This window comes from Sarcophilus harrisii, chromosome 2 (genome assembly GCF_902635505.1).
Source record: "Sarcophilus harrisii chromosome 2, mSarHar1.11, whole genome shotgun sequence".
In the NCBI taxonomy this organism is placed as follows: Eukaryota; Metazoa; Chordata; class Mammalia; order Dasyuromorphia; family Dasyuridae; genus Sarcophilus; species Sarcophilus harrisii.
The window spans coordinates 447,284,637-447,311,497 of NC_045427.1; the positions used below are offsets into that span (position 1 = coordinate 447,284,637).

Below are 26,861 nucleotides of genomic sequence, written 5' to 3' on the forward strand. Positions count from 1 at the left end.
GAAGAAAGAAATGGAATTGCTAATAAACAGAGATGTGAAATAGAATTACAAATGTGTCTAACAGCTAATGGGCCAGTTTGGTTGGAATGTGGGGGTATATGAAGTGGACTGATATAAAGTTAGCCAGAAAAGTTAGGTTAGAGCCAGGCTGTGAGTGCCAAGCTAAGGAGTTTGTATTTCACAGTAAAGAAGGACCACTGAATCTTCTTGAGCCAGGCTGACAGGCACTGCCTTTAAAACTCTAAAGATACAAAGAAAAGTACAAAACAGTCTTTGCTCTCAAGGAAGGAGATCACAATCTAAAGTACTCTAAAGTATACATAAAGTATTATAAAATATAAAGTACTATAAAGGATATACTATTACACAAGTAATAGAATAAGAGAAGCTGGAATAGAGGAAAATGGAGGGTTTAAGAGGAAAATAATGAATTCTGGTTTGTGCAAGGTGAGTTTCAGTTGCTTCCATGAATTCAGGTGGAGAAGTCCAGGAAGAAGTTAGTACAGAAAAGAAGTTCACAAGAGTAAATGGAACTATATACATATATTTGGAAGTCATCTGCTTAGATATGGAAATTGAGATAATTAATAGAAGCTAATGAAATCACCAAAAGGAAGTATTGAGAGAAGGGGACACAGGGCAGAACTGAGAGGGACAGACACACTTATAAGTATAAGAGATGGCTGATCTAGCAAAGAGAAATGAGAGGGAAGAGTAAGATGCAATGAAGAAAAGCAGAAGAGAGCAGAGTTGTGAAAAAGAGAGAGAAGAGCATATGCAGGAATGATCACAACTACCATATGACATAGTTTTCTTAACCCCATTTTACAAATAGGGAAATTAAATGAGAGAAAACCAAACTGGATCAAGATGTGATCTAGGGCATATGAATCCAAACCAAAAACCCTATGTTTATAACACTGGGTTTTTCACGTAGCTATTCTAAGAACTTATATGAAAAGTGCAATTTCTACCTGAACACAATTATTTTGTATTTTAAATTAATTCAAGCATTTGCTAATAGGATCTGCAATCTACCATTATCTAGCTGTGAAGACCTGCTAAGAAGAAAAACAGGAGGGAAAAAAAAATGGAAGGCTTTTGTTCACTCATTCTCAAATTATTTAAAAAATAAATATTAAAAAAAAACCCTTATAACCCAACAAAAAGAACTAAAGATTTTTGACATTAAAAAAGAGAAAAGGGCATCTAGTGGTAGCAATGCTGGCTCATTTGACAGAAAAATTAGTATTTTTGAGTGACTGAAAAATGTTGCTTTCTTTGTCGTTAATAACTGATCATTGTGACTTTTCTGCCAGGCCTTGCCAATTCCTTCAGGAAGTCATCCTTGATCATCTCAAGTAGGTAATGACCTTACCCCTTGTACCTCACAAAGAACTTTGTTTTGCATTTCTTTAATTATGATATACTGTATATTATAGTTATCTGTGTATATAATTTAACCTACTATACTATCAGTTGTAAAATGGCAATATAGATATATTTTAAACTGTATTTCATCAACATCTAGGATAGAGCTCTCTGCACACAGTAGGTGATTAACAAATTTTTGCTGAATGAGACACACTGAACGCTAGGTCACAGGCAGAGACAAATTATATTCCCCAGATCAAAGGTATATAAGATGATATACATCTTAGATTTCCAACTCAGAGGGCTACAAAGTTCATTTAGTCACACTTTCATTTCTGTGATAAAGAGAACAGGTCCCAAAGGGGTCACTTGTGTAAGGTTGCACAGGCAACAAACCCTGAGCAAATGTAGAAAATGGCAGCAGAATTGTGAAAGGGCAGAAATATGCTCTCTGGGAAAGGTAAGAGAATGAAAAGAAAGGTAAGAAAGAAAGGGTAGAGGGAAAGAATATAGTACTTGAATACCCAAGAATAAAACCTTTAATAAAGGAACCACTAAAGGAACCAGGGATGTTTAATTTAGAGCAGCAAGCTAGCACAGTGCACTGAACACCAGGCTTGGAGTCTGGAAAAACCTCTTCCTGAATTCAAATCTGGCCACAGATACATATTAGCTGGGTGACCCTGAGCAAGTCACTTCACCCTATTTGCCTCAATTTCCTTATCTGTGAAATGAACTGGAGAAGGAAAGGGCCAACCACCCCAGAATCTTTATAAGGAAACCCTTAATGGGGTCATGAAGAGTTGGATATGAGTGAAACAACTGGATAACAACAAACCAATAACTTTCTAAAGAAGAGAAGACCCAGGTGAGACATAATTGCTGTCTCTAAATATTTGAAAGACCTATAGGAAAGAGGGATTAGACCTGTTTTTTGAAATCAGAATATATAACTTAAAAGCAATGGCTATACATTATAGATGGGAAGATTTCAGATTATACTAAGGGAAAAATTCCTAGTAGTCCAAAAGAAACATAGACTACAGGAAACGATAATGAATTTGTCTTCACTGAAAGTTTTGATTCTGATATTATGTGGCTATTTGGCAAAACAATAGTGAAAGAGATTCTTGCTTATGCAGGAGTTGCGCTAGCCAAAGACTTTTTTTATACTTAGAGATTCTATTATTCTAGATTTTTAAAAAAATGATCCGAAGTTTCTTCCTGAGATAAAGATCTACCCTCTTAATATCAATATTCTTGTGAGAGCATATACTGTGAGTCACAGAATACCAACCTCTGAAGAATTCTAGTTGCAAATCACTTAACTGGAAATGAAGAGATAACATTGTAGTGCTAAGAAGCTGCATCATATTATCATCAAAGAACTGCACAGAAATGGTATAAAAAGTATCATCAAAGACATGTGTAGTCATCCAAAAAGGTGAGTCAGTCATGTAGGGGAGAGCAAAGGATAACAGGGGAGGAGCCCATATATGCTCCATTGATTATCCCACAATATGAATAGATGGAAAAGGCCCCCATGTGGAACTGATGAGAGAGATACAAACAAGTGTTATACAATAAGAGGAGGTCTGGTCAGATTAGGACCTGCACCATTGGATAGAGCACCCACATTGATGAGATTACAAACCTACTGCAATCAAACTCTACTCATTGTATTTCATATCCATTAAATACAATTAGGTGTCTATTCTACAAACTTAGATTTACATGAACTCTCAGTTTTAAACACAATCTTATAATTAGTGGTGGGAAAGAGACCAATTTATTCAGAGAACCCTGTGGGATTAATGATATTTTTCTTGGGAGCACTGAAGGACCCTGGGTTTTTGTCCCTGGATGTACCTCCTACACCCACTATTGCTAAGAATAGGTTAATGCAAAAAGCCAAATTCAAATATTCCAGTTGGGGTAGATATATAAAAAATCATAATATAAGTAAGAAAGGTAAGAAAGAAAAGGGTAGAGAGAAAGAATATAGTACTTTAATACCCAAGAATAAAACCTTTAATAAAAACTCCCGCCTTCTCAGTATCAAAAAGATCATTTGAACTGATTTCAGAATGCCAAATTGAGGGAATTACATGTATTTTGCACATATCTTAGAAATAAAAGGGACCTGAGGGAATACATCATCATGGAACACAAAATTTTGTAACTGGAAGGGGCCTCAAAAACAGGATATTAGAAACAACAAAAAGAAAAGAACTTTAAAACAGACTATCAGAGCTAGAAGACACCTAAAATATAGAATGTAAGAACACAAAGCATAGAATGTTAGAGTGACCTTAAAGGTCAGAGTATTCAATCAATCAGAATTGGAACAGACTTCAAAGGTTACCTAGTCCATTACATATTTGAATAGGAATTCTTTGGTCATTCAGCCTCAATTGGAAGACCTTCAACTGACGACCTCCTAAAGTAGTTCCTTCCTTTTTGGACTGTTCTTATGTTAGGAAGTTTTTTCCCTTATAGCAAATCTAATCTACCTCTGCAACATCCTCCCTTAGCTTCTAATTCTGCCTTCTGGGGATAAGTAAAACAAAGCAAACCCCTCTTTGAGATGATTCCATATTTTTTGTTCTAAGATGCTGTCTAGCCATAACATTCTATGTTCTATAGATGAAGAGAATGGGAAAGAGAGAGAAGCCTGGCTAATTGCATTTCTGGAACTTAGTCAAGAGATGAAAATTGAGGCTTACTAGAAGTACTAACTCTTTAAGGTAACAGTAATAAACACCTAACATTTTTATAGTTATGTAAGGTCTGGAAGGTGCTTTTGTCTATTTCATCTAATTTGGTCCTAAAAGGTAGTTGCTATTATTATCCCCATTTTATAAATCAGTAAACTAAGACAGAGATGAGGTGATTTATTTAGGGTAATAAACAATTAAATGTCTGAGGCAGAATGTGAAATCAAGTTTTCCTGATTCCAAGTGCATTGCTCTGTTCACTACACCACCTCGCTGTTATCTAGGGTAATATTATTTCATATAAAAAATATTCACTAGGTTAATGATAAAGCCCCTCCCTCATTTTATCTATTTTCAAGTTATAAGAAATCACAATTCATATTTCACTCTGAACAACAATTTGGGGAGTCATAAAAATGGTTAAAAAGTCTCCTCATGGTTTAGCTTTTTCTAAACTTTTACGAACATCTGCCACATTCATTTGAAGTTTAAAAAATTCTGGCACATATGCAAAGGCATAATAAGGTGCCTATAGCTTTTGAGAAGAATTAACAAGACAGTCAAAAATAAGTCTTTTTTAAATCCTTTGCTGAATTGCTAGTGAGAATGACAGTGTAAGAAAGAATGCATCCTCTCTCTTTGCTTTCTGGAGAATAGCAACAAAAACCTTTATTCATTTATTTAATAACCATTTACCAAGCACCTATACAATGAATGATAATGCTAGATATACCAAAATTTAAAAAGTGTGGTCCCTTGTCCTCAAGAAGCTTAGCTAATACAATCAAACCCATGAAATACATGTATAACAACTACAATGTATAAAGTTTCAGGGGATGGAGAGAATTCAACTCCAAATGGAAACATTAGGAAGGTTCTCCAAAGGAGGCAGCAATCTGAGCTGGGCTTTGGAGGATGGATAGGAATTGACAAGTGGAAAATGGCACTGAGGGGTGTGGATTTAGAGTGCAGACATATACAAAGACACTGCATCTGATAACACCTAGGTAGGGGCTGACTTTAACTGGAACTTAAAAAAAGTGTGTAAAAGCAGGAGATAAAATTAAAGAGATGGCTGAAGCCAGATTGTAGAGGGTTGTAAAGAGAATCACAGAAGGTTATAAGTAGAGCTTATTATAAGGATTATAAAGATCATAATGTTACTCCCTCATTTTACAAATGAGGCAACTTAAGCCAGAGAAACAGGACATGTTACTTTTCCAAATACACACATTTTGTGATGTATGACAAGTCTTTAGATTAGTCCAAAGGCTTTTCCCACTATACCATGCTGCCTGTTTAAAAGGCTTGGTAAGAGACAGGCTATTTATTTTCAGTTATCTTAAAAGCTGTCCTGCAACAGAAAGATTAAAATTGTTTTTGGTTCCAATGATAGAATTTGGAGCACTGTGTTTAGCAAGTTTTAAGGAAGCAGATTTCAGCTTAATAATTGAATAATTAGATCTGCCCACAAACAGAATGGGCTCCTTTGGCTACAATGAGTTGTTCATTGGTGTATGTCTTCTAAGCAAAATCCAGTTAACCATTTCCTGGGAAAATAAAGAGGAAAATCTTGCTCAGTTAAGGGTTACCCTACATGATCTATTAGATTTCTTTCAATTCTGAAATTCCATGATACAGCAATTGGAGTCAAAGTCAATTGACAGTTCTGCTTATTTACTGTCTATGTAATCATAAATAAGTCACATCAATCTATCAGCATGAGTTTTCATTTGGAAAATGAAGGAGTTGGATTAGATAAACTCAAAGATCTCATTAAACTCCAAATCTTATGATCAGAGGTGACTTTTTAATGCTTTAATTTTTAATGTTCTTTCTCATTCTAATTTTCAAAGGTGTTCTTTTACCATAGCTTTGATTTCACCTCAGCTTTTATAAGACAAAAGATGGAAAAGAAAAAAAAGTTCAACACAATACAGTCTAAACACATAATCTGTGACAGTTCAAAAACTTTATACTTTATGTACCCAGGGTTGGGTGATGACAGAAAGGCAGAGTTAACAGAATGTAGGAACCACATGGCTAGCCTGTCAATTTAGAAATTGGAGCAGATTTTTAATGGTCTATTTTGATTGAGATTCTCAATGTCAAACCAACAGGTTTTCCGATAACCAACTCTTTTCGTTTTGTAAGCACAATAGCACTGTGTGCAACAAATAGTGAAGAAGCAGGTGGTCCCAGTCGACCTAGAGTGAATTGAACAGAAAAGAAGAGGCCACATTTCCTTCAAGACAAGAAAAGCTTTATCACTGGGAGAAGCAGTTACTATTCTCCCCTCCCCCAAAAGCTCATCTCCTCTGTGAAAAAAAGGCAAGCTCAGGGCTTTGCTCTCCTAGATTATATACAGCAAAACTCCATAGGCATGTACTGCCTTTGCCCGAATGATACAAGTGCAGAAGCTAAGAAGCCACATGAGGAGATGGAAAACACACTATAACGACAGGTGGTAAGTTTGAATCCTGACTCGGTCATTTATTCAACCCCTGCCAAGAAATTTAACTTCCCTTGTCCACAGTTTTCTCATCTCAAAAATGAAGGTAATAGATCAGATGGATTGTTAAATTTTACTGAACATGTAGTTGAGTAGAGATGAGAACCCATTCTTCTCAATCCAAGTTTGAAATGCTTTCGGTTATCCTGCAGCTGTAAGGACTGTTCAGATCCTCACCATCCTAAGGTTACTTTACTTTGAGCACTGGAAGACTGATATTCTAAGTTCCTTCCAGCTCTGAAAGTCAATAGCTCTATGCTCTTAGTTGAAAAGTCAAGCATTGGGCTACAATAGGAACACACATAAGCTGTTACTATAGGATAGGCAGGTGGACCAATATTTTCCCAAAGCTTAGAATATTCCTTTATTTTCTTAAGACCTTTTCTGCTTTCAGTAACCTGGGAAAATATATTATCTCCCATCTGAATGAAAGATCTTGAAAATAATAACCTAGTGAGAAGGGATCTTAGCTGAATGCTCAGCTTTGTTAGCAAAGGAGGGGGACAGAGCCTGAGGTGTTGCTTGTACGAGTCCCCATATGTTAAACTGTGAATACAGATACCCAGTCTATTCTAATGCCATGCAGAAACTGGAGAAAACCAAACCACAGAGCAAGAAATTTCAGAAGAAAGCAAGCCAACTTACCTCCATTAGACTTAAATGTATTCCTATGAGGTAGGGCATGGGAGCACTGTGAAGAGAAACAAAGACAAACAGCTGTTTTAATGTCTGTTGCATCCGCCTGAAAATTACAGACGGTTAAATATTTGCAGAAAAACTGTTTTAATAAACGTATGCACAGTTACATTTTCTTTCACAACAAAAATCCTAATATGACATTATGTTCCCGAGCTGAGAAGCTTCACAGGGATTTTCAAAATGTTTTCAGCCTGGGAATGATAGCACACGCCTGTAATAAAAATGGCAGTTGAATAACGAGGCTTGAAATGCAGGAATTAACAACAATCTAAAATGGGGAAAGGGTTATTCCTTCTACAACTGTTTCTTTGAATTCCTACCCAAGTACTACTTTCTCCACCCTAACCTTAAACATGAATGCTTCTCTCTTTTAGAACTCTCTATGATAGCCCTTGTGCCCTTGTGCACTGTGATCTAATGTGAAGCACAGCAATTTGTGTGTCTTCAGTTCACTATATTCTACAGCTGAGTAAACCAAAAGGAATGTTTTGGTTAGAAAATTTGAGGTGGTTAGATCCAACCCTCTTGTTTTATAGATAAAGAAACAATTCCAGAGAGACAAAGTGACTATCCATTTCTTTATAAGACTCTCAGCTGACCTTCTATGCATGCTTCTGCCCTTCCCTCCTCTCTCTTCTCACCCATTTACAATCAGGTTTCTGATCTTATCACTCCAATGAAACTGCTCTCTTCAGAATCACCAGTAATCTTTTAATTGGCAAATCTCCTGGACCTCTCAGCAGCCTCTGACATTTTTGATGACTCTCTCCTTGACACCAAATTCTTCCTAGATTTTGGGGAGATTACTTTCTCATGGTTCTCTTCCTATTTATCTGACTGCTTCTCTGTCTCATTTGCTGCATCCTCCTCCAGATCATATCCTCTAATTTCAAAGATTTGGAACTTTATCCCACAAAGTTGTTTGGTCTTGGGTTCTCTTCTTCCTCCTTTATTTGATGATCTCATTAGATCTTGTATATTTCATTATTATCTCTATGCTGATGATTCTCATATCTACCTATGCTATCCCAATTCACTTCTGATCTGAAGTCTCACACCTTCATCTCAAACTGGATGTTCAGGTATCTTAAACTCTACATGTTTAATAGTTAATTCATTATCTTTCTCCTTAAATCTTCCTGGCCTCTACCTTTCTTATTACCATAGAGGGCACCATTATCCTCACAGTCTTAGCAGTTTTCCTCGACTGTTCATTATCCTTCACCTTTCATATCTAATGTTCCAAGATCTTTTAATTTCATCTTTGCAACATCTTTCAATCATGCTCCTCTTCATGTCACCACTCTAATATAGGCCCTTATCATCTTTTTTTTTTTTTTGCACTTTTTATTTTATTTTATTTTTTTATTTAATAGCCTTTTATTTACAGGATATATACATGGTAACTTTACATCATTAACAATTGCCAAACCTCTTGTTCCAATTTTTCACCTCTTACCCCCACCCCTCCCTAGATGGCAGAATGACCAGTAGATGTTAAGTACATTAAAATATAAATTAGATACACAATAAGTATACATGACCAAAACGTTATTTTGCTGTACAAAAAGAATCAGACTCTGAAATATTGTACAGTTAGCTTGTGAAGGAAATCAAAAATGCAGGTGGGCATAAATATAGGGATTGGGAATTCAATGTAATGGTTTTTAGTCATCTCCCAGAGTTCTTTCTCTGGGCATAGCTGGTTCAGTTCATTACTGCTCCACTGGAAATGATTTGGTTGATCTCGTTGCTGAGGATGGTCAGGTCCATCAGAATTGATCATCATATAGTATTGTTGTTGAAGTATATAATGATCTCCTGGTCCTGCTCATTTCACTCAGCATCAGTTCGTGTAAGTCTCTCCAGGTCTTTCTGAAATCATCCTGTTAGGCCCTTATCATCTTATACCTTGACTGTTGTAACAGCCTGCAGATGGGCCAGGATGCTTCCAGGTTCTACTCATTCCTTTCCATTCTCTAGACAGCCACTAAAATGGTTTTTCTAAAGTATAGGTGCATTCATATCACTCTAATCTTCAACTCAAAAAACTCCAGTGGCTTCTTATTGTCCTGCGAATCAAATTAAAAGAAAAAAGTTCTATTTGGCATCCAAAGCCCTTTACAACTTAGTCTTCTCTTCTACCTTCCTAGTCTTCTTTGACCCTATTGCCTGTCCTTCTGCCCTTTTCCCTCATACTTTTTAGTCCAGTGACACTGGCCTTCTGATCAGTCCATGAACAAGACACTTCATCTTTTAGCTCCAGGCATTTTTTCTGGCTGTCCCCCATGCCTGGAATGCGCTCTTCTTCATTCTATTTCCTGACTTCCCTGGTTTCCTTTTAAGTTCCGACTGAAATCTCATCTTTTACTGGAAGCCTTTCTCAACTCCTCTTAGTTTTTATTGCCTTTCCTATTTATTCTGTATATAAATTGTTTTGTGAATATTTATTTCCATGTTTCCTCTATTATATATTGCAAGCTCCTTGAGCTTTTGTTTCTTTTTGTAGCCTTAGCTCTTAGCACAATAACTGCTCATAACAGATGCTTAATTGAGTGACTGCATGCTCTTTGAAGGCAGAAATTGAGTTGTTTTCGTCTTTGTAGTCATTGTGCAAATATGTGCCATAATGTCTGGCACATGTTTGATGTTCAGTAAATCTGTGTTGAATATGGAATGCTCATTGCCCATTTGGAGCCTAAATATTGCCTGGATAGTTGCATACAGGTGAACATACTCATTCAACAGCCCCAGGCAAGAGTTCTTACCGTGGGTTATCTTCTGGGTTCATAAGAATCATCAGTGCTAGAAGGAATTTCTGGTCACAAAAAGCACTTAATAAATGTTTGTTCAATTGCTAAAAATTACAATACAGAATACAAAAAGTTAAAGAACAAAAGAAACCTTAAAACATTGATTGTTATAGTTGGAAGGGACATTACCATATAGACTATGGAAAGGACCTTAAGAACACAAAAAGAAAGTTAGAAAGTCTTAAGGCCCCTTAGAGAACATCAAGTCCAATCTTATAATTTTTAAATAGAGAAATTGAGATCCAGAGACTTTAAATTGTTTTCTTAGAAAGCTAATAGTCCAAGATCATACAGAGAGTAAAAGAGTTGGGATTTATACTTCAAGCTGAAATTTGTACCTCAAGAGGAGAGAAAGGCATGGAAATCTATTGCCAAAGTTTTTCTTAATCTTAATCCATTTCCAGAAACAATCTCACCCTAAAATTTGATCTATGTCAAACTTATATTTTCTGCAACAAGATTTCAAAAAGGGGTGATCACTGTTTGAAGGCAATAACCATAAATACCTGTGAAGATAAGACATGAAAACTTTTAATCATAAAAAACTAGGTGTTTATTCTATGTTGCTATCATAAGGATAATGAATACTTAATACTAACAAAGCAACTATAATGTAGCAAAAAGAGCACCACAATGAAGCCTGGTTTCCCACAAGTCACTTCAATTATTTTCAGTTCAAATAAACTGAAATAATAATACTTATAATACAAACTTCACAAGAATATTGTTAGGAAGGTGTTTAGGCTGTAAAATGTTACTGAAATGGGAACCATTATTAATCTTAGCCTCAATTTCCTCATTTGTAAAATGGAAAAAGAATATTCTTTGTTCAATATCTTCCACAGAAGGTGTGGCAAGAGAATCACTTTATGATTTATAAAATGTTACAGCAAGAGGAGTCATTATTATTATTCTGAACTCTGGTCTCTTCATCTATCAAATTGGGAGGAAAGAATTCTGTAAACTGTAAAGAACTGCAAAGATGGGAGCTGTTACTGTTATTATCTAAACAGCATCAATTTGCAGCTACACAAAGATAACAAACAAGCCTTTACCAGAAAAAAATACAACCTGGACCCCTTAAATAATAAATTAAATGTCACAACCAAAAAAAAAAAAAAAATCCCATTCAGGGTATAAAATACCCTTTTCAGCCAAAGTCTACAAATTTCTATAGCAGTATTTCAAGAGGATGGAAACAGAACCCTTATGAAATCCCCTCTGATTGGGAATCATTCTCCCAGAATGCTTTGGGAGATTTTTTTTCTTCAGAGCAATAGAAAAGAATCATATACTATAATGAAACTGGATTTTTTCTTTTTTATATAATTTTTTTTAAACTTTTAATGAAGCAAATAACATCTAACTTTTTTTTCCCTGGACACATTCAACTTCTTCTCTAATGGAGGCCTTCCAGAGACAAAGTATTGTCTGACGATATATTTTATTTTTCCTCTTAAAGTATAAACCATTATTTTAAGATGCCAGTTGTACAAATGCTGAAACTTGCTTGTGTGACTGGGCTCTGCTGTCCAAGCTCTCCCCAGCATACTGTGTAACGAATGTGTTTCTAATTAAGTAGCTTCAGGAACACGACAGCTTCAATGTCAGAAATACAAAGTCTGAACCCCCGGCAGGAAGTCTTAAGACTGCAAATGTCTCATCTCGCAGAACCTTGGCTAATGTAATGAAAGGAAGCAAGAAAAGAGTGGAATTCCAGAACAGGAGCAAATTATTACTGTCTAGAAACAGCCTGCCAGTCAGTGCAAGAATTTCCCAAATCTGTAATAATCAACCCTGCTCCATCAATTTCTCTATATTTCATATTTAGCTGAAAAGTGAGCCAACAATGGTAAGTTTTAATTAACATGTCAAAGGAAAAAAATTAGCTTATCAAATTGATTTCATCTATGAAAATGGATTTTAAAAAGAAAAGAATAATTAAATATCTAGAAGTAATAGTCTTCCAAGTGATTAAGATTTTTCTTCTAAAAGGAGAGAGCAAAGGAGTGAAAAGAAAGCACTTAGAATGTGTGAATCTTATATGAATATGTTGTTTGACTCTGGACAAGTCATGTAATCTCTCTAGGCCTAAATTTTCTCATCTAGTAATTGACAGGATGAGTCAGTAACCTTAATCAAAAAAACATTTAGGAAATTCCTAGGATGTATTAATTATTATGTTAGGTAATGAGGACACAAGATAAAAATGCAATTATCTTTTACCCTTAAATAATTTACACATTAACTTATGAAAGAGGGACAAATTGTATAGGTACACTGTAAGAAAAAAGAAGCTATCTAGTAAACAAACAAAAGATAGGGAAAGGCCCCAACAGCTGTGGAGAAATCAGGAAAGGACTCATGTGGGAGGTGGCATGTGACATAAAAGTTTGAAAGAAACTAAGTGGTTTAAGAAGTGGAAGGGAGTAAGAAGTATACTCCATGCCTGTAGGGCAGACTAGTCACAAGGGCAATGATAAACAAGGGAAGAGAGCAAGGAAGCCAGTTAAGCTGGTGTATAGAAAAATGAAGGACAATAAAGTCTCATAAAGGTGGAAAGGTGACTTGAAACCAGGTTTTGTGAAGGGATTTAGATGCCAAAAAGAAGAGTTTGCTTTTGATTCCAGAGAAAATAGGAAGCCATTGGAGTTTGCTGAAGAGAAAAAAATATGGTTAAACCCAAGCTTTAGGAAATTCACTTTGTTGGGGAGGATGAATTGGAAAGGGGAAAGAGGAACAACAGAAACCAATCAATATCCTATAACAAATGTCCAGATGACTATCTGTGTTCCAGTACTCAGTTTTAACATTCTATGTCCTAATAATCTAGGCTCTAAGAGATTCTTAGAGAATTACTAAATTTGAAATATAGAGATTCTAATACCATATGTTTTTATCTTCTTATAAAACCAAGTTTGTTTAAAAACAATGAAGAAATGAAATCATTAAAAATAACATGAAGGTACAAAATACTAAGAAGTCACCACATACAAAATCAATTACACATTTTAGGCATATTAAACATGCATTATTTAAGTACAATAATTTTTCCAAGGAATCATTATGGCCTATCATGGAAAAGCAATTTCTTCTCTAAGTATCATTAGGGCTGTGACAGCTCTGTATTTAGAATATATTTAACACATATTATTTACTCTCCACAACACAATAGCTTTATGTATTGTACAAATGTGAATTTAAACAATTACTTTCTATACTGTCATCATTTCCCCACTAAACCACAGATATTTTTTTGAACCTATTACAAATTCTCTGCAAACATACAGAAACCCAGAACCTATTTTGTAATCTCTACCATATTGCAAATACAAACTTGAATAATTCTGTGTATATTCATATAAGAATACCAAGAAAAACTACTAACTTAAGTTTACAGAGGACTTGACAATTATTTCATAACTGGAAGGGACCTCAGAAGCCATCTACTCTCATCGGTATGTATCTGAACAAGGAGACTCTCTTGCTGGTACTTCTGATAAGTCATTTAGCCTCTACTACATGACCTTTAGAATAGAGAAATACACTATTTCCCAAGGAGATCATTCCAATTAAACAGAAGTTTTTCCTTTTTGTTGAGCCAAAATCAGCCTGTCACTTTCAACCATTGTTTCTAGTTCTCCTTCTTGAGCCCAAAAAGAACAAATCTAATCTTTCTTCTATTTGACAGTACTCCAAACACTTAAAGAATAGCTAGCTCTCTCTTCTAGAGGATAAATATTCCTAGATTCTTTCAAGTGATTCTCCTTTGGGAACCATTCACTGTGAACTATTAAGGATGCTAGGGTAGTAGTAAGAAAGTCCCCACTGGAGTTACCTTAGCCCCCTATCTTACCCACTTCTCCTTTTCCATCAGCTATTGGCTGTCTTAAAATTCATCTGAGAGAACTGAAATCCCTATGAGGTACCTTATTTCATTCTTCCCTTCTTTTTTTTGGCTGCTTAGCTTCTCAAAGGCTTTGGCTGAGATGGTGGCTTACAGGTCTATTCCTTCTGATAAAATGGAAGACAAACAGACCTTGTCATCTGCCCTAACTTTTTCTTCCAAAGATTCTCTGGCCTTATGTTTCTATGCCTGCAGTCCCCTGTCACTGTTGCCTTATATAACCCTAAAGATTTTGGGACTTTGACATCCATTTCACAGATTTTGGGCACCTAGGTGGCCTAGTGAATAGAATGCTGGGCCTGAAGTCAGGAAGACTAGTTTTCATGAATTCAAATCTGGCCTCATACACTTCCTGGCAAGAAATATACCCATTGCAAATGGGTATACATTTGAGAGTCATACAAAATATATTTCTACATAAGTGATATTCCAAAACTAATAAAAGCCCAAAAAAAAAAAAAAAAAAAAAAAAAGAATGGAAAGTAATATGCTTTAACCTACACTCTGAGTCCATCAGTTCTCCATCTGGAGATAGACAGCATTTTATATCGTGAATTTTTTGGAGTTAAGGTGGATCATTGTAATGATCAGTTACTTAATGAAGTTTAAACTAAACTTAAATTAATAATCTCCAAAGATGCAAAGGGATTTGTCCAATGTCACAGTTATTAGTAAATGCCCTGGGGCGGTGGGGAGGGCAGGGGAGAGAGGAGGAGAGAGTATTGCAGAATGGCATTGTGATAGAGCACAAGTTAGACTCAGATGATCTGGTATCATGTTCATGCTTAGTTACTTGTTTGCAATATGTGTGAAGATGGAATACTTAGTTTTTAAGAATCTCACTTTCCTTGTCTATAAAATAGAGAGAATAATAATTGCACCCCACCAGGCTTGCTACAGGAATCAAAAGAGTTAATGTTGGTAAAAAATCTTTGAAAACCTTGAAGTGCTACATAAAAATTAGTTATCATTATAATGGAATGATTCCTTAGGTTCACAGTCTCTGAGTATCTTATTTTAAATTTGAATTTGTTTGGTTTCATCAGTATAGGGAGTTTCCCTTAAGTTAACTACCTTAACTAAAGCAGACCAGCAATTATTATGCAACCTCTACTGATAGAGAATTGTCTAGAGGCATTAATAAGTTAAGTGATTTACTAAGGGTGACTTGCCCAGGGACACACATCTAGGAAGTATTAATCCAGGTCTGAGGCCACATTTGAACTCAGGTCCTCTTGACTTCAGGACTGGTGCTCTATTCACTGTGACACCTAGCTTCTCCTAAAGCTTTTAATTTTCAAAACATATGCTAGGATAATTCTTCAACATTAATCCTGGCATAGCCTTATGTTTCAAATTTTACCCCCCTTCCCCACACTCCACCCCCAGTGGCAAGTAATCCAATAAGAATATATAATATTCTTAAGAATCATAAGATCCCCTCTTCTAATCAGTGTGATTTTGCTTTTAAAAAAAAAAAAAAAAAAGATATCTGTAGCTGAGAAGATGGAGAGATGTGCAGAGGAGTTGAACTTGATGACTCTGGGATCCCTTCCATTTCTAACATTCTAGGATGCCATCCTCCAAACCCTATATTCTAACAGATTGCCAAGAAGTCAAAGAGCTCATGTTTCAAGTCAATTTGACCAAGTTTCAAATCCAGCCTTTGGACTTAATAATTGACCCTGGGCAAGTTACTTCACCTGTTAAGTAAGGCCAGAAGTAATTCTCTAACATAATAAATTGCAGAATTGCTGCTCTGTGTTAAGAGTTTCCTTCCAGGAAAGATCCTTATACCAATGAAATCGCAATCTCAAATAAGCAAATAAAAGAAATCTTATAAATAATGAAAGGTTTTGAATCTTTTTTTTTTTTTTTTTTTTTTTAAATGAATCTCATATTGATGAATTGTCTCTGAGTTTGGCTTTTGTACAGTTCAGCATTCTCAGAATGACCCATTTCTAACATCTGGCTCTAAAGTATCAGATTGAACAGAAATTGAGATAAAGATTATATATAATTTGTGCACACCTTTACCATTGTTATACAATTTCAGAAGAATGATCAACAAAACTAGATTCATTCCTGGCCCCAGGTTAGTCACTTAACTATCTGCATGACCTTGGAGCCTCAGGGTGGCTATCTATAAAGGAGAGGCCTAGATAATTTCTAAAATTTTTTTGATTCTGATATCCTGTTCCTGACACTATATGCTTTAAAACTCTCAAAACTAACATTTTATTTTCTAACATTTTCAGTGGTTGTGCTGCTGCTAGCACTAATATATTGTGCCCTATTCTAATATTCTATGTGCTCTAGGTTCGTTCAGCTCAAGTATTTCATGTTTGAAGGCCCTTTTCAGTTCCATCCATTCTATGTTCTAAGGCTTCCTCAAACTCTACCACTATAATTATAAACGCTAAAGAACAGGGCTCTGATTAGCAATGAGTAGGCAAGAATATGGATATTGCAGGTTTCTTAATGGGCATGTATTGCCCATTCATTATAACTGTTTTTACAATTTATTTAATTCTTTTCCTTGCAGCTAACTAGAGACCTCTTAATTATGCTCCCTCAAGGTGGGCAGCTACTAATTGGAAGAGAGTCAGGTAAAATAAAGGAATACTGGGCAGTTCAAATACATAAAATAAAGCCACCTAGAGACCAAAGGCAGAAAACACTGATCCCCTCTTTCTCTACACATAGCCCTACCAGAAAGATATTAGCTTAGGGCTGCCTAAGAATATTAATTAGATCTTACAAGTTCTCCCCACCTTTTTTTCTCAAAAAAAAAAAGAGACGTTAGCATAACAACAATTCAAAAAATTATTTTTATCAGTCCTATCTTTTAGTCACAGTTTCTCATGACAATACACTGATTAGTAATGGGAATCCTATAAACTTTAAATTTCTTCTTTATTTTTCAAGAAAATGCCAGTATGGGAAGAGGCTCTGTCTTAAGTTTTAAAAGTCATTTGATAATTTTTTTTTTTTTAAGAGTTAAATTCTCCACAGAAATGGAACAAACTTTAAATTAAAACTCTACTATTCGCAAGAAAACTTAGAAGTCTCTTCTTCTCTCTGGGTCTCAGTTTCCTCATCTATAAAGTGAGAAGGTTGAACTAAATAAACTTTTAGGTCTCTTTCAACTCTAATACTATATGATTTAATGTTCTAAATCTTATGGATATATGAATATGTTCCAGCATGTTTACAATAGTACAAGGGAAAACAATTAAGAAAGTGGCCACAAACATAACAATCACCAGGACACCTTTAGGCATGGTGATAGTCTTATTTTTCTACAGAGAACTTTCCTCATGACAAAGAGTTCCAAAGTTTAATATTTTCATTCTCATTTAACAAATGAGGAAAACACTGCTTGAGAGGAAAGAGAGACAGAGATAGACAGACAAACAGGCAGTTAAAGAGAGAGACAGTGAGAGAGGAAAAATTTCTTGAACTAAAGAGCTAATAAATGGCACAGAATTTCAGATCAGTTATATTTTACAGCAATACTTCAATTATAAATGATTACTACATTGGCTCTAAGAAATTAAGACACAGCATAGCTGATGGAAGTTAACCAAAATTAGTCACTAGTTACTAAGACAGACTAATATTCACTTGGAACTGAGAATGGCAGGACAAGGTGTGGTATATGATTGTGATGGAATACTACTGTGCTATAAGAAATGATGACCTCAAAAATATTATCAAAATCAAAAATATGAAAAAGCTGTAAAGACTTGCATGAAATAATGAAGAATGAAATGAGCAATAACAAGAGAACATTGTATACAATGATAGAAATATTGTTTTAAGGATGATTTTGAGCAAACAAGTCATTTTGACTATTATAAATACTGAAAATAAAGGACATATGAAAAAAGGTAATATCTCCATCCAAAGAAAGAAATAAAAAAAAGAACAATCTATAGATATATACCTATTTGTGTAGGTAGACATCTCTGAAGCAAAATGGGGAGAGGAGAAAAAAGAGGGAGGAGAAAGGAAATTTACATTACAACTTTGTTGTGTATTTTAAAGGAAGTTGTACACAGTGGATTTGCAGTTTCATGTGCAATTCTCTTTTTTATTGTAGTATGTTATAGAAATGCTTGTTTTATTCCATAAATCAAATAAAATTTTTTCAAAGTTTTCTCTGAGGTATGGGCAAAACTTCAATTTGGTAAATATACTTTTATGATTTCCTTAATTTATTATTCACAACTAAGAGGAGGCACTTCTTTGTGGAAGGAAAAACCCTGAGCAGGGACTTAGAATATACGAGGCCTTAATTCTGGATCTGCCATCACTTTGTTTTTAGGACATTGGGCAAATAATTTAATTTCTCTGGACTTTGGTTTCCTCCATTGTAAAGATGAGCAGGTTGAAGTGCATTATTTCTCAGGTCACCTATAATTATCTGAGTTTATGTTATTAAAGGATCTGAATTGAGTACTAGTTACTGTAGATGATTCCTCTGATTAAATGTAAATTCCTAGAGGACAGGAACTATTTTACTTAGATATCCCTTTTTCCAACATCTAGCACAGGGTTTGGTATCCCAAACATGTTTAAGTGATTAAGTTTATTAATGAAGCCTACATTTCAAATGAGAAATGACTTGCCCAAAGTCATCTAGGACTAGAGCCAGGCACTGAAGAATATCTTTCTTATTTGAAATTTTTAAAAGTGTTAAGTACATTGGGTGGATTGAAATGATAGAAAAATAAGAATTTTTTCTGTAAATGGCATCATAGACATATGGGTCACTGTAACTGCACAAGGATAGGGATTGTTTCTTCCCTTCCAAAACTAACATTCTATATATCATGAAAATACAAGGTATTTCAAAAGTCTTAGTAGAGGTTTAAATCATTAAAAATGATTTTGAATCATTTTTCAGATACTAGTATAGTTTTATATTGCAAGAATCCTTCAAAATCTAATATCCTGAGGTCCTATATATCGTTAATACTCTAAATTGTAAAGTTCGTCCCAATTCTAGTATTTTATGTTATAAGATCCCTTCTGGCTTTCATATTTCTGATTCTATTTCACTGGAACTTACTGAGTAAAGTAAGAGTCATAAAGTGGACAATGCTCTTTGAAGGGAGAATTTGTGCTTCCTAAAGTAACTTGCATAGGGTAAGTGGCTTATCACAAGTTCCTTTATGTGATTTCTTTTAATAAGGCACTGCTAGCAGTCTGGAGGGTAGAGAAAGAATGAATGGATCATTTTCACAGAATGTCTGAAAGAAAACCTCAAGGGAAAACATTAAAGTTTAAAATAGTCAACATTTCTGATTCTTCCTCAGTCTAATGGGAGAAGATACAGTTAGAAAAATTCAGGAAGCATGACTAAGACCTCTCTTACAAGAGAAGTTAAAAATAATAGAAACAGGGCATAGCCAAGATAGTTTAGTACAGGCAGCAATCCATCTGAACTCTCCCAACATTCTTCTACAAACAACTTTAAAATAATCAAATTTTGGAGTTGCAGAGTGAGACATTTTTATCAGCCTGAGACAACTGGAGTTCAGAAAAAGTCTGTGATCCTAGTGTGGGAGTTGGCTTGGGGCATGACAGGGATAGAGTGGTGGGTCTTGAAGATGCTTGTGACATAGGCAACAGCAGCAACTTCTTTGAGCTATCAGCTTAAAGATGGTAAGTAGGTCAGATAACTGGTCAGAAAGAGATTAAAAGGGACTGTTTGCTGCTACTAAGTGTAGTTGGTGCTGACTGGTAACTCTACTCTCTAAAAGCAGTTCTAGGTTGGGTTGCAGTTCTAGAGTGAACCGTGGCTTGTGAGACCCTGGTTGAAGTTACCAGGTAGAGAGAACTACTAAGATTTGTGGCCATAGTAGACCAGGGGATTTGCTCCATCTCCAGAGCCAAGAGATGTATAGGGCTTACAGCCACAGGGAACCTTTTTTTTCTGGCTAAGGCAATTGGGGTCAAGAGACTTCCCCAGAGTCACACAGCTAGGAAGTGTTAAGTGTCTGAGGTCAAATCTGAACTCAGGTCCTTCTGATTTCAGGGCTGGTGCTCTATCCACTGCACCACCCGGCTGTCCTAGCAAGAGCCTCTTCTAGGTAAAAATCAGAATACAGATGAGGAAAGCAATGGCTTTAGCTCTCCCTAGATAATATATGTATAATCATGAAAAAAAGATTTCCATGTATGTCATTCTGTGAAAGGAAACACACCTCCTCTTCACCTTCCCCCCAAAATAATAAAACAAATCTCCAAGAGAAAAAAATAAAGGAAAGAATCTTTGATCTGAATTCAGACAATTCTCTTTCTGAAGACAAATATCTTTTATCATAAGTCCTACAGAATTATTTTTCATTCCTGTATTGCTGAGTTAAATTATTCACAGTAGTTCATCATACAATATTGCTGCTACTAAGTACAATGTTCTTTTGGTTCTGCTGATCTCACATTGCATCAGTTCATGTGAGTCTTTCCACATTTTTCAGAGAGCATCCTGCTCATCATTTCTTAAAGTACAACAGCATTATTTCATCACAATCATATATAGCAACTTGTTTAGCCATCCCCCAGTGAATGAACAACTGTTCAATTTTTAATACTTTGCCACTACTGATACAGCTGCCAAAAACATTTTTGTACACATAAACTCTTTTCCTTTTGGGTTTTTATTTCTTTGAGATGCACACCTAATTGTGTTATTGCTTAGTCAAAGAGTTATGCATTGTTTTAAAGCCTTTGGGGCATAGTTCCAAATTGCTCCCCAGAATGGTTGAATTGGTATAAAACTTCACCCAATAACATTAGTGTTTAAATTTTCCCATATTCCTTCAATATGTCATTTTAATTTTCCCATATATTAGCCAATCTGATAGGTGTGAGTAGTTCAGAGTTGTTTTAATTTGCATTTCCCTCGTCAATGGCAATTTAAAGCACTTTTTCATATGATTATAGATACTGTTGATTACTTTGTCTGAAAAGTTTCTGTTCATATCCTTTGACCATTTATCAGTTGAGGAATAGCTCATTTCTATAAAACTGACTCCATTTTCTATATGTTGGAGAAATGGAGTCTTTAGTTTAAAAAACTCACTCTAAACATTTTCTCCACAGTAAATATATATTTACAGTATATATATTTTCCACTATCCTATCTTCTCACTCTCTGTCTCTTGCTCTAGTGTTGTAAATATAGTTTTCCCAAGTAGGAATATAAACAGTGTAATCCTATTGAATCCTTTATGATTTCTTTTTCCTGTTTACCTTTTTAATGCTTCTTTTACATCTTACATTTTAAAGTTAAATTTTCTATTCAGCTCTGGAGTTTTCATCAAGAATGATTCTGAGTCCTCTATTTCTTTGAATATTCATTTTTCCTCCTGAAAAAGCACACTCAGTTTTGTTGGATAAGTGGTTATTGACTGTAAGTATAGCTCTTTTGCACTCCAAAATAAGATGGAGGTTGCTAAGTCTTATGTAATCCTGACTGCAGCATCATGATATTTGAATTGTTTCTTTTTTTTCTGCTTGAAATATTTTCCTCTTGATCTGCAAAGTCTGTAATTTGGCTATAGTATTCCTGGGAGTTTTCATTTTGGGATCTCTTTTAGAAGGTGATCAGCATGTATACTTATTGTGTATCTAAGTTATATTTTAATATATTTAACATCTACTGGTCATCCTGCCATCTGGGGGTAAGAGGTGAAAAATTGGAACAAGAGGTTTGGCAATTGTTAATCCTGTAAAGTTACCCATGCATATATCCTGTAAATAAAATGCTATTAAATAAAAAAAAATAAAAAAAAATTAAAAAAAAAAAAAAAAAAGGTGATCAGAAGGTTCTTTCAATATCTATTTACATACTAGAATATCAAGGTTTCTTTGATAATTTCTTGAAAGATGATATCTACATTCTTTTTTTGATCATGAGTTTCAGATAGTCAAATAATTCTTAAATTATCTCTCTTGGATCTATTTTCCAGGTCAATTGTTTTGTCAATGAGATATTTCACACTGTCTTTTATTTTTTTCTTTCTTCTGTTTTAGTTTGATTGTTTCTTGATGTCTCATAGTCATTAGCTTTCAGTTACCCAATTCTAACTTCTAAGGAATTATTTTCTTCAGTGAGTTTTTATATCTCCTTTTCCATTTGGCAAATTCTAATTTTTATGGAATCCTTTACTTCAGTGAATATTTTCCATTTGAAAAAGAATTCAGTGGATTTTTTTCTCATTTGGCCAATTCTGTTTTTCAAAGCATTCTTGTCTTCACTGGATTTTTATTTCTCATTTACAGTTTGGCCTATTCTGTTTTTTTTAAGGTATTATTTTTCATTGCCTCCTTTACCAAGCTGTTGAGTCTTTTTCATGACTTTCTTATATCACTCTCATTTCTCTTCCCATTTTTTCCTCAACTTCTCTGATTTAATTTTAAAAATCTTTTGTGAACTCTTCCATGGCCTAAGGACAAATTTTTTTTTTTTTGAGGTTTTAGATGAAGGAATTTTGATTGTCTTCTATGTATTTTGATTTTCCTTGTCACCACAGTAACTTTCTTTTTCTTTTCTTTTTTTTTATTATAGTTTTTTATTGACAAAACATACGCATGGGTAATTTTTCAGCACTGATCCTTGAAAAAACTTCTGTTCCAACTTTTTCCCACCTTCTCTCCATCCCCTCACCTAGACAGCAGGTAGTCCCATACATGTTAAATATGTTAAAGTATATGTTAAATACAATATATGTATACATATTTATACAGTTGTCTTGCTACACAAGAAAAATCAGATTTAGAAAGAAGGCAAAAATAACCTGGAAAGAAAAACAAAAATGCAAGCAAACAATAAAAGAAGGAATGTAAATGCTATGTTGTGGTCTACACTCATTTCCCAGTGTTCTTTTGCTGGATATAGCTGGTTCTGTTCATTACTGATCAATTAGAACTGATTTGGATCTTCATTGTTGAAGAGAGCCACGTCCATCAGAATTGATCCTCACATAGTATTGTTGTTGAAATGTATAATGATCTCCTGGTTCTGCTCATTTCACACAGCATCAGTTCATGTAAGTCTCTCCAGGCCTTTCTGAAATCATCCTGCTTGTCATTTCTTACAGAACAATATATTCCATAACATTCATATACCACAATTTACCCAACCATTCTCCCACTGATGGGCATCCATTCAATTTCTAGTTTCTGACCACTACAAACAGGGCTGCCATAAACATTTTTGTGCTTACGGGTCCCTTTCCCTTCTTTAATATTGCTTTGGAATATAATCCCAGTAGTAACATTGCTGGATCAAAGGGTATGCACATTTTGATAACTTTTACCACAATAACTTTCTATAGCAGATTTTTTTCCTCTTATTTGCTCACTTTCTAGCTTACTTCTTGACTTTTAACTCTATGTTAACATAGGGCTCTGTTGGAGCCAAGTGGAGGGGGCACTGTTCCAAGCTTCAGATTTTTTGTACAGCTGTTTTCAGGGGGTAATTCTGGGGATCAGTTAGTTTTTGACTCTTTCAAGGTAGTATGATCTAAAGAAACATATGTTTACTACTCTACTGTGCTATGCACTAATTTGTAAGCAACCACAAGTATGCTGGAACTGTGACCAGGATCCTTGTTTCCCTGAAGCCAAAGGTTCTGTTGTACTAGTGCTCCTTATTGCACTGGCACTAAGACCCAAGACCCAAATCCAAATATAGGCAATGCAACCAAGTCCTGCCTGTTGTCCAAAGTCCTTACCAGCTGTGGGCTGAGAGGTCTGGAAACCCTCACTGCTGCCAATGATTCAGCCATCCTTGAGGTCTGCTTCTGGTTTGCTGGTGTCTGGTCTGCATCCTACACTGTACTGCACAGCTCTTTCATCCTAGTGCAACAGACCTCTCCCAACAACCTTCTAAGTTGTGTTGGGCTGGAAGATTGTTTCACTGTCTTTTCTGTTTTTTGCCACTCTAGAATTTGTTTAGAATCATTATTTAAAGGCATTTGGAGAGGTTTGGGGGAGAACTCAAACAAATGTCTGCTTTTACTCCACCATCTTGGCTCTACTACTTTTCAATGTCCAGAAATAGTAAATCAAATTCCAAAGCTCAGAGGTCAAGGAGAAAATATTGCAAGCAATCAGAAAAAAATCATTCAAACATTGTGAAGTAGCTGCAGGATCATATAAGATTTCTCAGCTTCCATGTTAAAGAAATGGAAGGATTAAAATATGGTAAGGAAGAAAAAGAATCTAGGACTGTAAAATAGCCTATCCAACAAAAGTGAGTAAAATTCTGTAGGGGGAAAAATATACCTTCAATGAAACAGAGAACTTTCAAACATTCCTAATGAAAAGAGAAGAGGTGAATAGAAAATTTGGTATTCAAATCCAAGACTCAAGAGAAGCATGAAAGGATAATTTAAGATATTCTAATATTTCTATATGGAAAGATAATACATGTAATGCCTAAGAACTTTATCTTATTAGGAAAGTAAGATGTCTATATAGAGAGAATGAGTGTAAGTAGATTATGTTAGAATAATTTCCAAACAATGAAGGGGTAAAAAAGAGGAATGTACTGGGAAAAGCAGAAAAGGAGGGGTGAAGTGGGAAATTTTTTCTCACATAAATACGGCTTGCAAGGTAGAGCTTTTATAACAGAGGGGGAAAGGCAATTAGGAGATGGTGAGGAATGTTTGAACCTTACTCTCATTGGAACTGGTTGAAAGAAGGAAAAATATACATACCCGTTCAGTTGAGCAAAGAAATGTATCTTACCTTGTAGGGAAATAGAGGAAGAGGATTAAAGAAGAGGGAGGGAGGATGATAAAAAGGAAGAAAGATTAATGGAGATAGTAGAAGCAAAACAGACTTTTAAGGAAAACAGGATAAAATGAGAAACAGAAGGATAAACAGAAGAAAATAGGATAGACGGAAATACACATTAATCCTAGACATAAATGGGAATGGGATGAACTCATCCACAAAATGGAAGTGAATAGCAGAATGTGTTAGAAATCAGGAAATGGATTAGAAACAGGAGGCACACTTGAAACAGAAAGACACCTACAAAGTTAAACTAAAGCAATAGAGCTGACCTTTTTTTATGGTTCATAAACAGTTGAGAAGTAGCAATCATGATCTCAAACAAAGCAAAAGTCAAAATAGATCTATTTAAAAGAAACAATCAGGGAAACTACATATTAATATAAATTTTTTTTTACAGCAAGTTTTTCTGATAAAGGTTTCATTTCTCATAAATATAGAGAACTGAATTAAATTTATGAAAATAAGAACCATTCTCCAACTGATCAAGGTCAAAACATATGAACAAGCAGTTTTCAGAAGAAAAAAAAATCAAAGCTATAATCATATGAAGAAATGCTCAAAATTATTATTGATTGGAGAAATATAAATTAAAACAATACTCTCATCTATGAAATACGACAAATGCTAGAGGGAATAAGGAAAATCACATTCACTAATAAACTGTTGGTGGAGTTGTGAATTGACCCAATCATTCTGGAGAAAAGTTTGATACTATGCACATCAGGCTATATAACTGTGCACACCCTGTGACACAGCAATATCATTATTAGATCTGGACCCCAAAGATGTCAAAGGAAAAGGACCTATACATACAAAAATATTTGTAGTAGCACTTTTTGTGATGGTAAAGAATTGGAAATTATGGGGCTGTTCATCAACTGGGGAATGGCTGGACAAGTTGAAATGTATGAGTGTGATGGAGTACTATTGTGCTATGAGGAATGATGAGAGGGGTGATTTCAGAAAAAATAAAGGACAACATCTATATGAACTGATGTAAAGAAAAGTAAGAACAATCAGAAGACTATTGTGCACAGGAACAGCAATATTGTAAGATTTGGCTACTCTGATCAAGATGATAATCTAAATAATTTCATATGAAAAAATGCCATCTACCTCCAAAGATGGAACTGATGAACTCTGAGTACAAACTGCTGTTCTTCCAATAAGACAATCCATTTTCTGAGTGTGTATTTTCCCTGCCTGGATCCCCTTCCTAGAATTCTCTCCCTCCTCATTCTGTGGCTTTTTTCCAATTTCAGCTAAAAATTCTACCTTCTTCCAAGTATAATTTCCTTGCTTTTTTTTTTTTAACTTTTTTTGGTGATTTCATTAATATGGAAGTGTTTTGTATGATTTCATATGTATAATTAATTCATATTATTTTGCTTACCTTTTCATTGGGAGGGATAGAGATGGGAGAGGGAGAATTTGGAACTCAATAATGGAGAGAGAAGCCTCTGATATATCTTCCATTTATCTATCAAAATGATCTTCCTAAAACTAAAGCACAGGTTAGACCTTCACTTCAGTGATACTCCCTCTCACCTCCTCTCCCACCCCCTCAGTTCCCTGTGTTCATCTCTAATTCAGTAAACTCCAGTGACTCCCTATTTAATACAGGAACTATACACCCATTGATTTGGCATTCAAAGCCCTTCATAATATGTCCCATTCTTAACTTTCCAGTCTTCTTATACCTTACTTACCCCTCTATACTCTGTGATCCAATGACACTAACCCCCTTCCTATATTTCTAGTATCCATCCAACTTAATCCAATGGCAGTAGCTTCAATACTGTTCTTTCAATGAGACAATCTATCTCCTGATGGTGCACTTTCATTGCTTGTCCCCCATTCTTGGAATTTTTTCCCTCCTATTCTCTGACTTCCTTAGCTTTTTTCCAGTTTCAGCTAAAAATTCCTTCTGCCAAAAAGCTTTTCTCAGTTGAGCCTGCCTATATCTTGACTGTACATAGTAGTTTGCATACTCTTTATTAGGCTATGAGCTTCTTAAGGGA

General features: G+C 35.1%; 1 protein-coding gene across 1 annotated transcript in view; it reads right to left on the minus strand.

Moving 5' to 3' along the window:
- Window positions 1-26,861, minus strand: part of DENND1A (DENN domain containing 1A) — a 645,990-nt gene that overhangs the window by 271,463 nt on the left and 347,666 nt on the right. Inside the window, 1 exon segment of the mRNA XM_031954278.1 lies at window positions 7,249-7,294. Within this exon segment, the coding sequence (XP_031810138.1) occupies window positions 7,249-7,294 (46 nt within the window).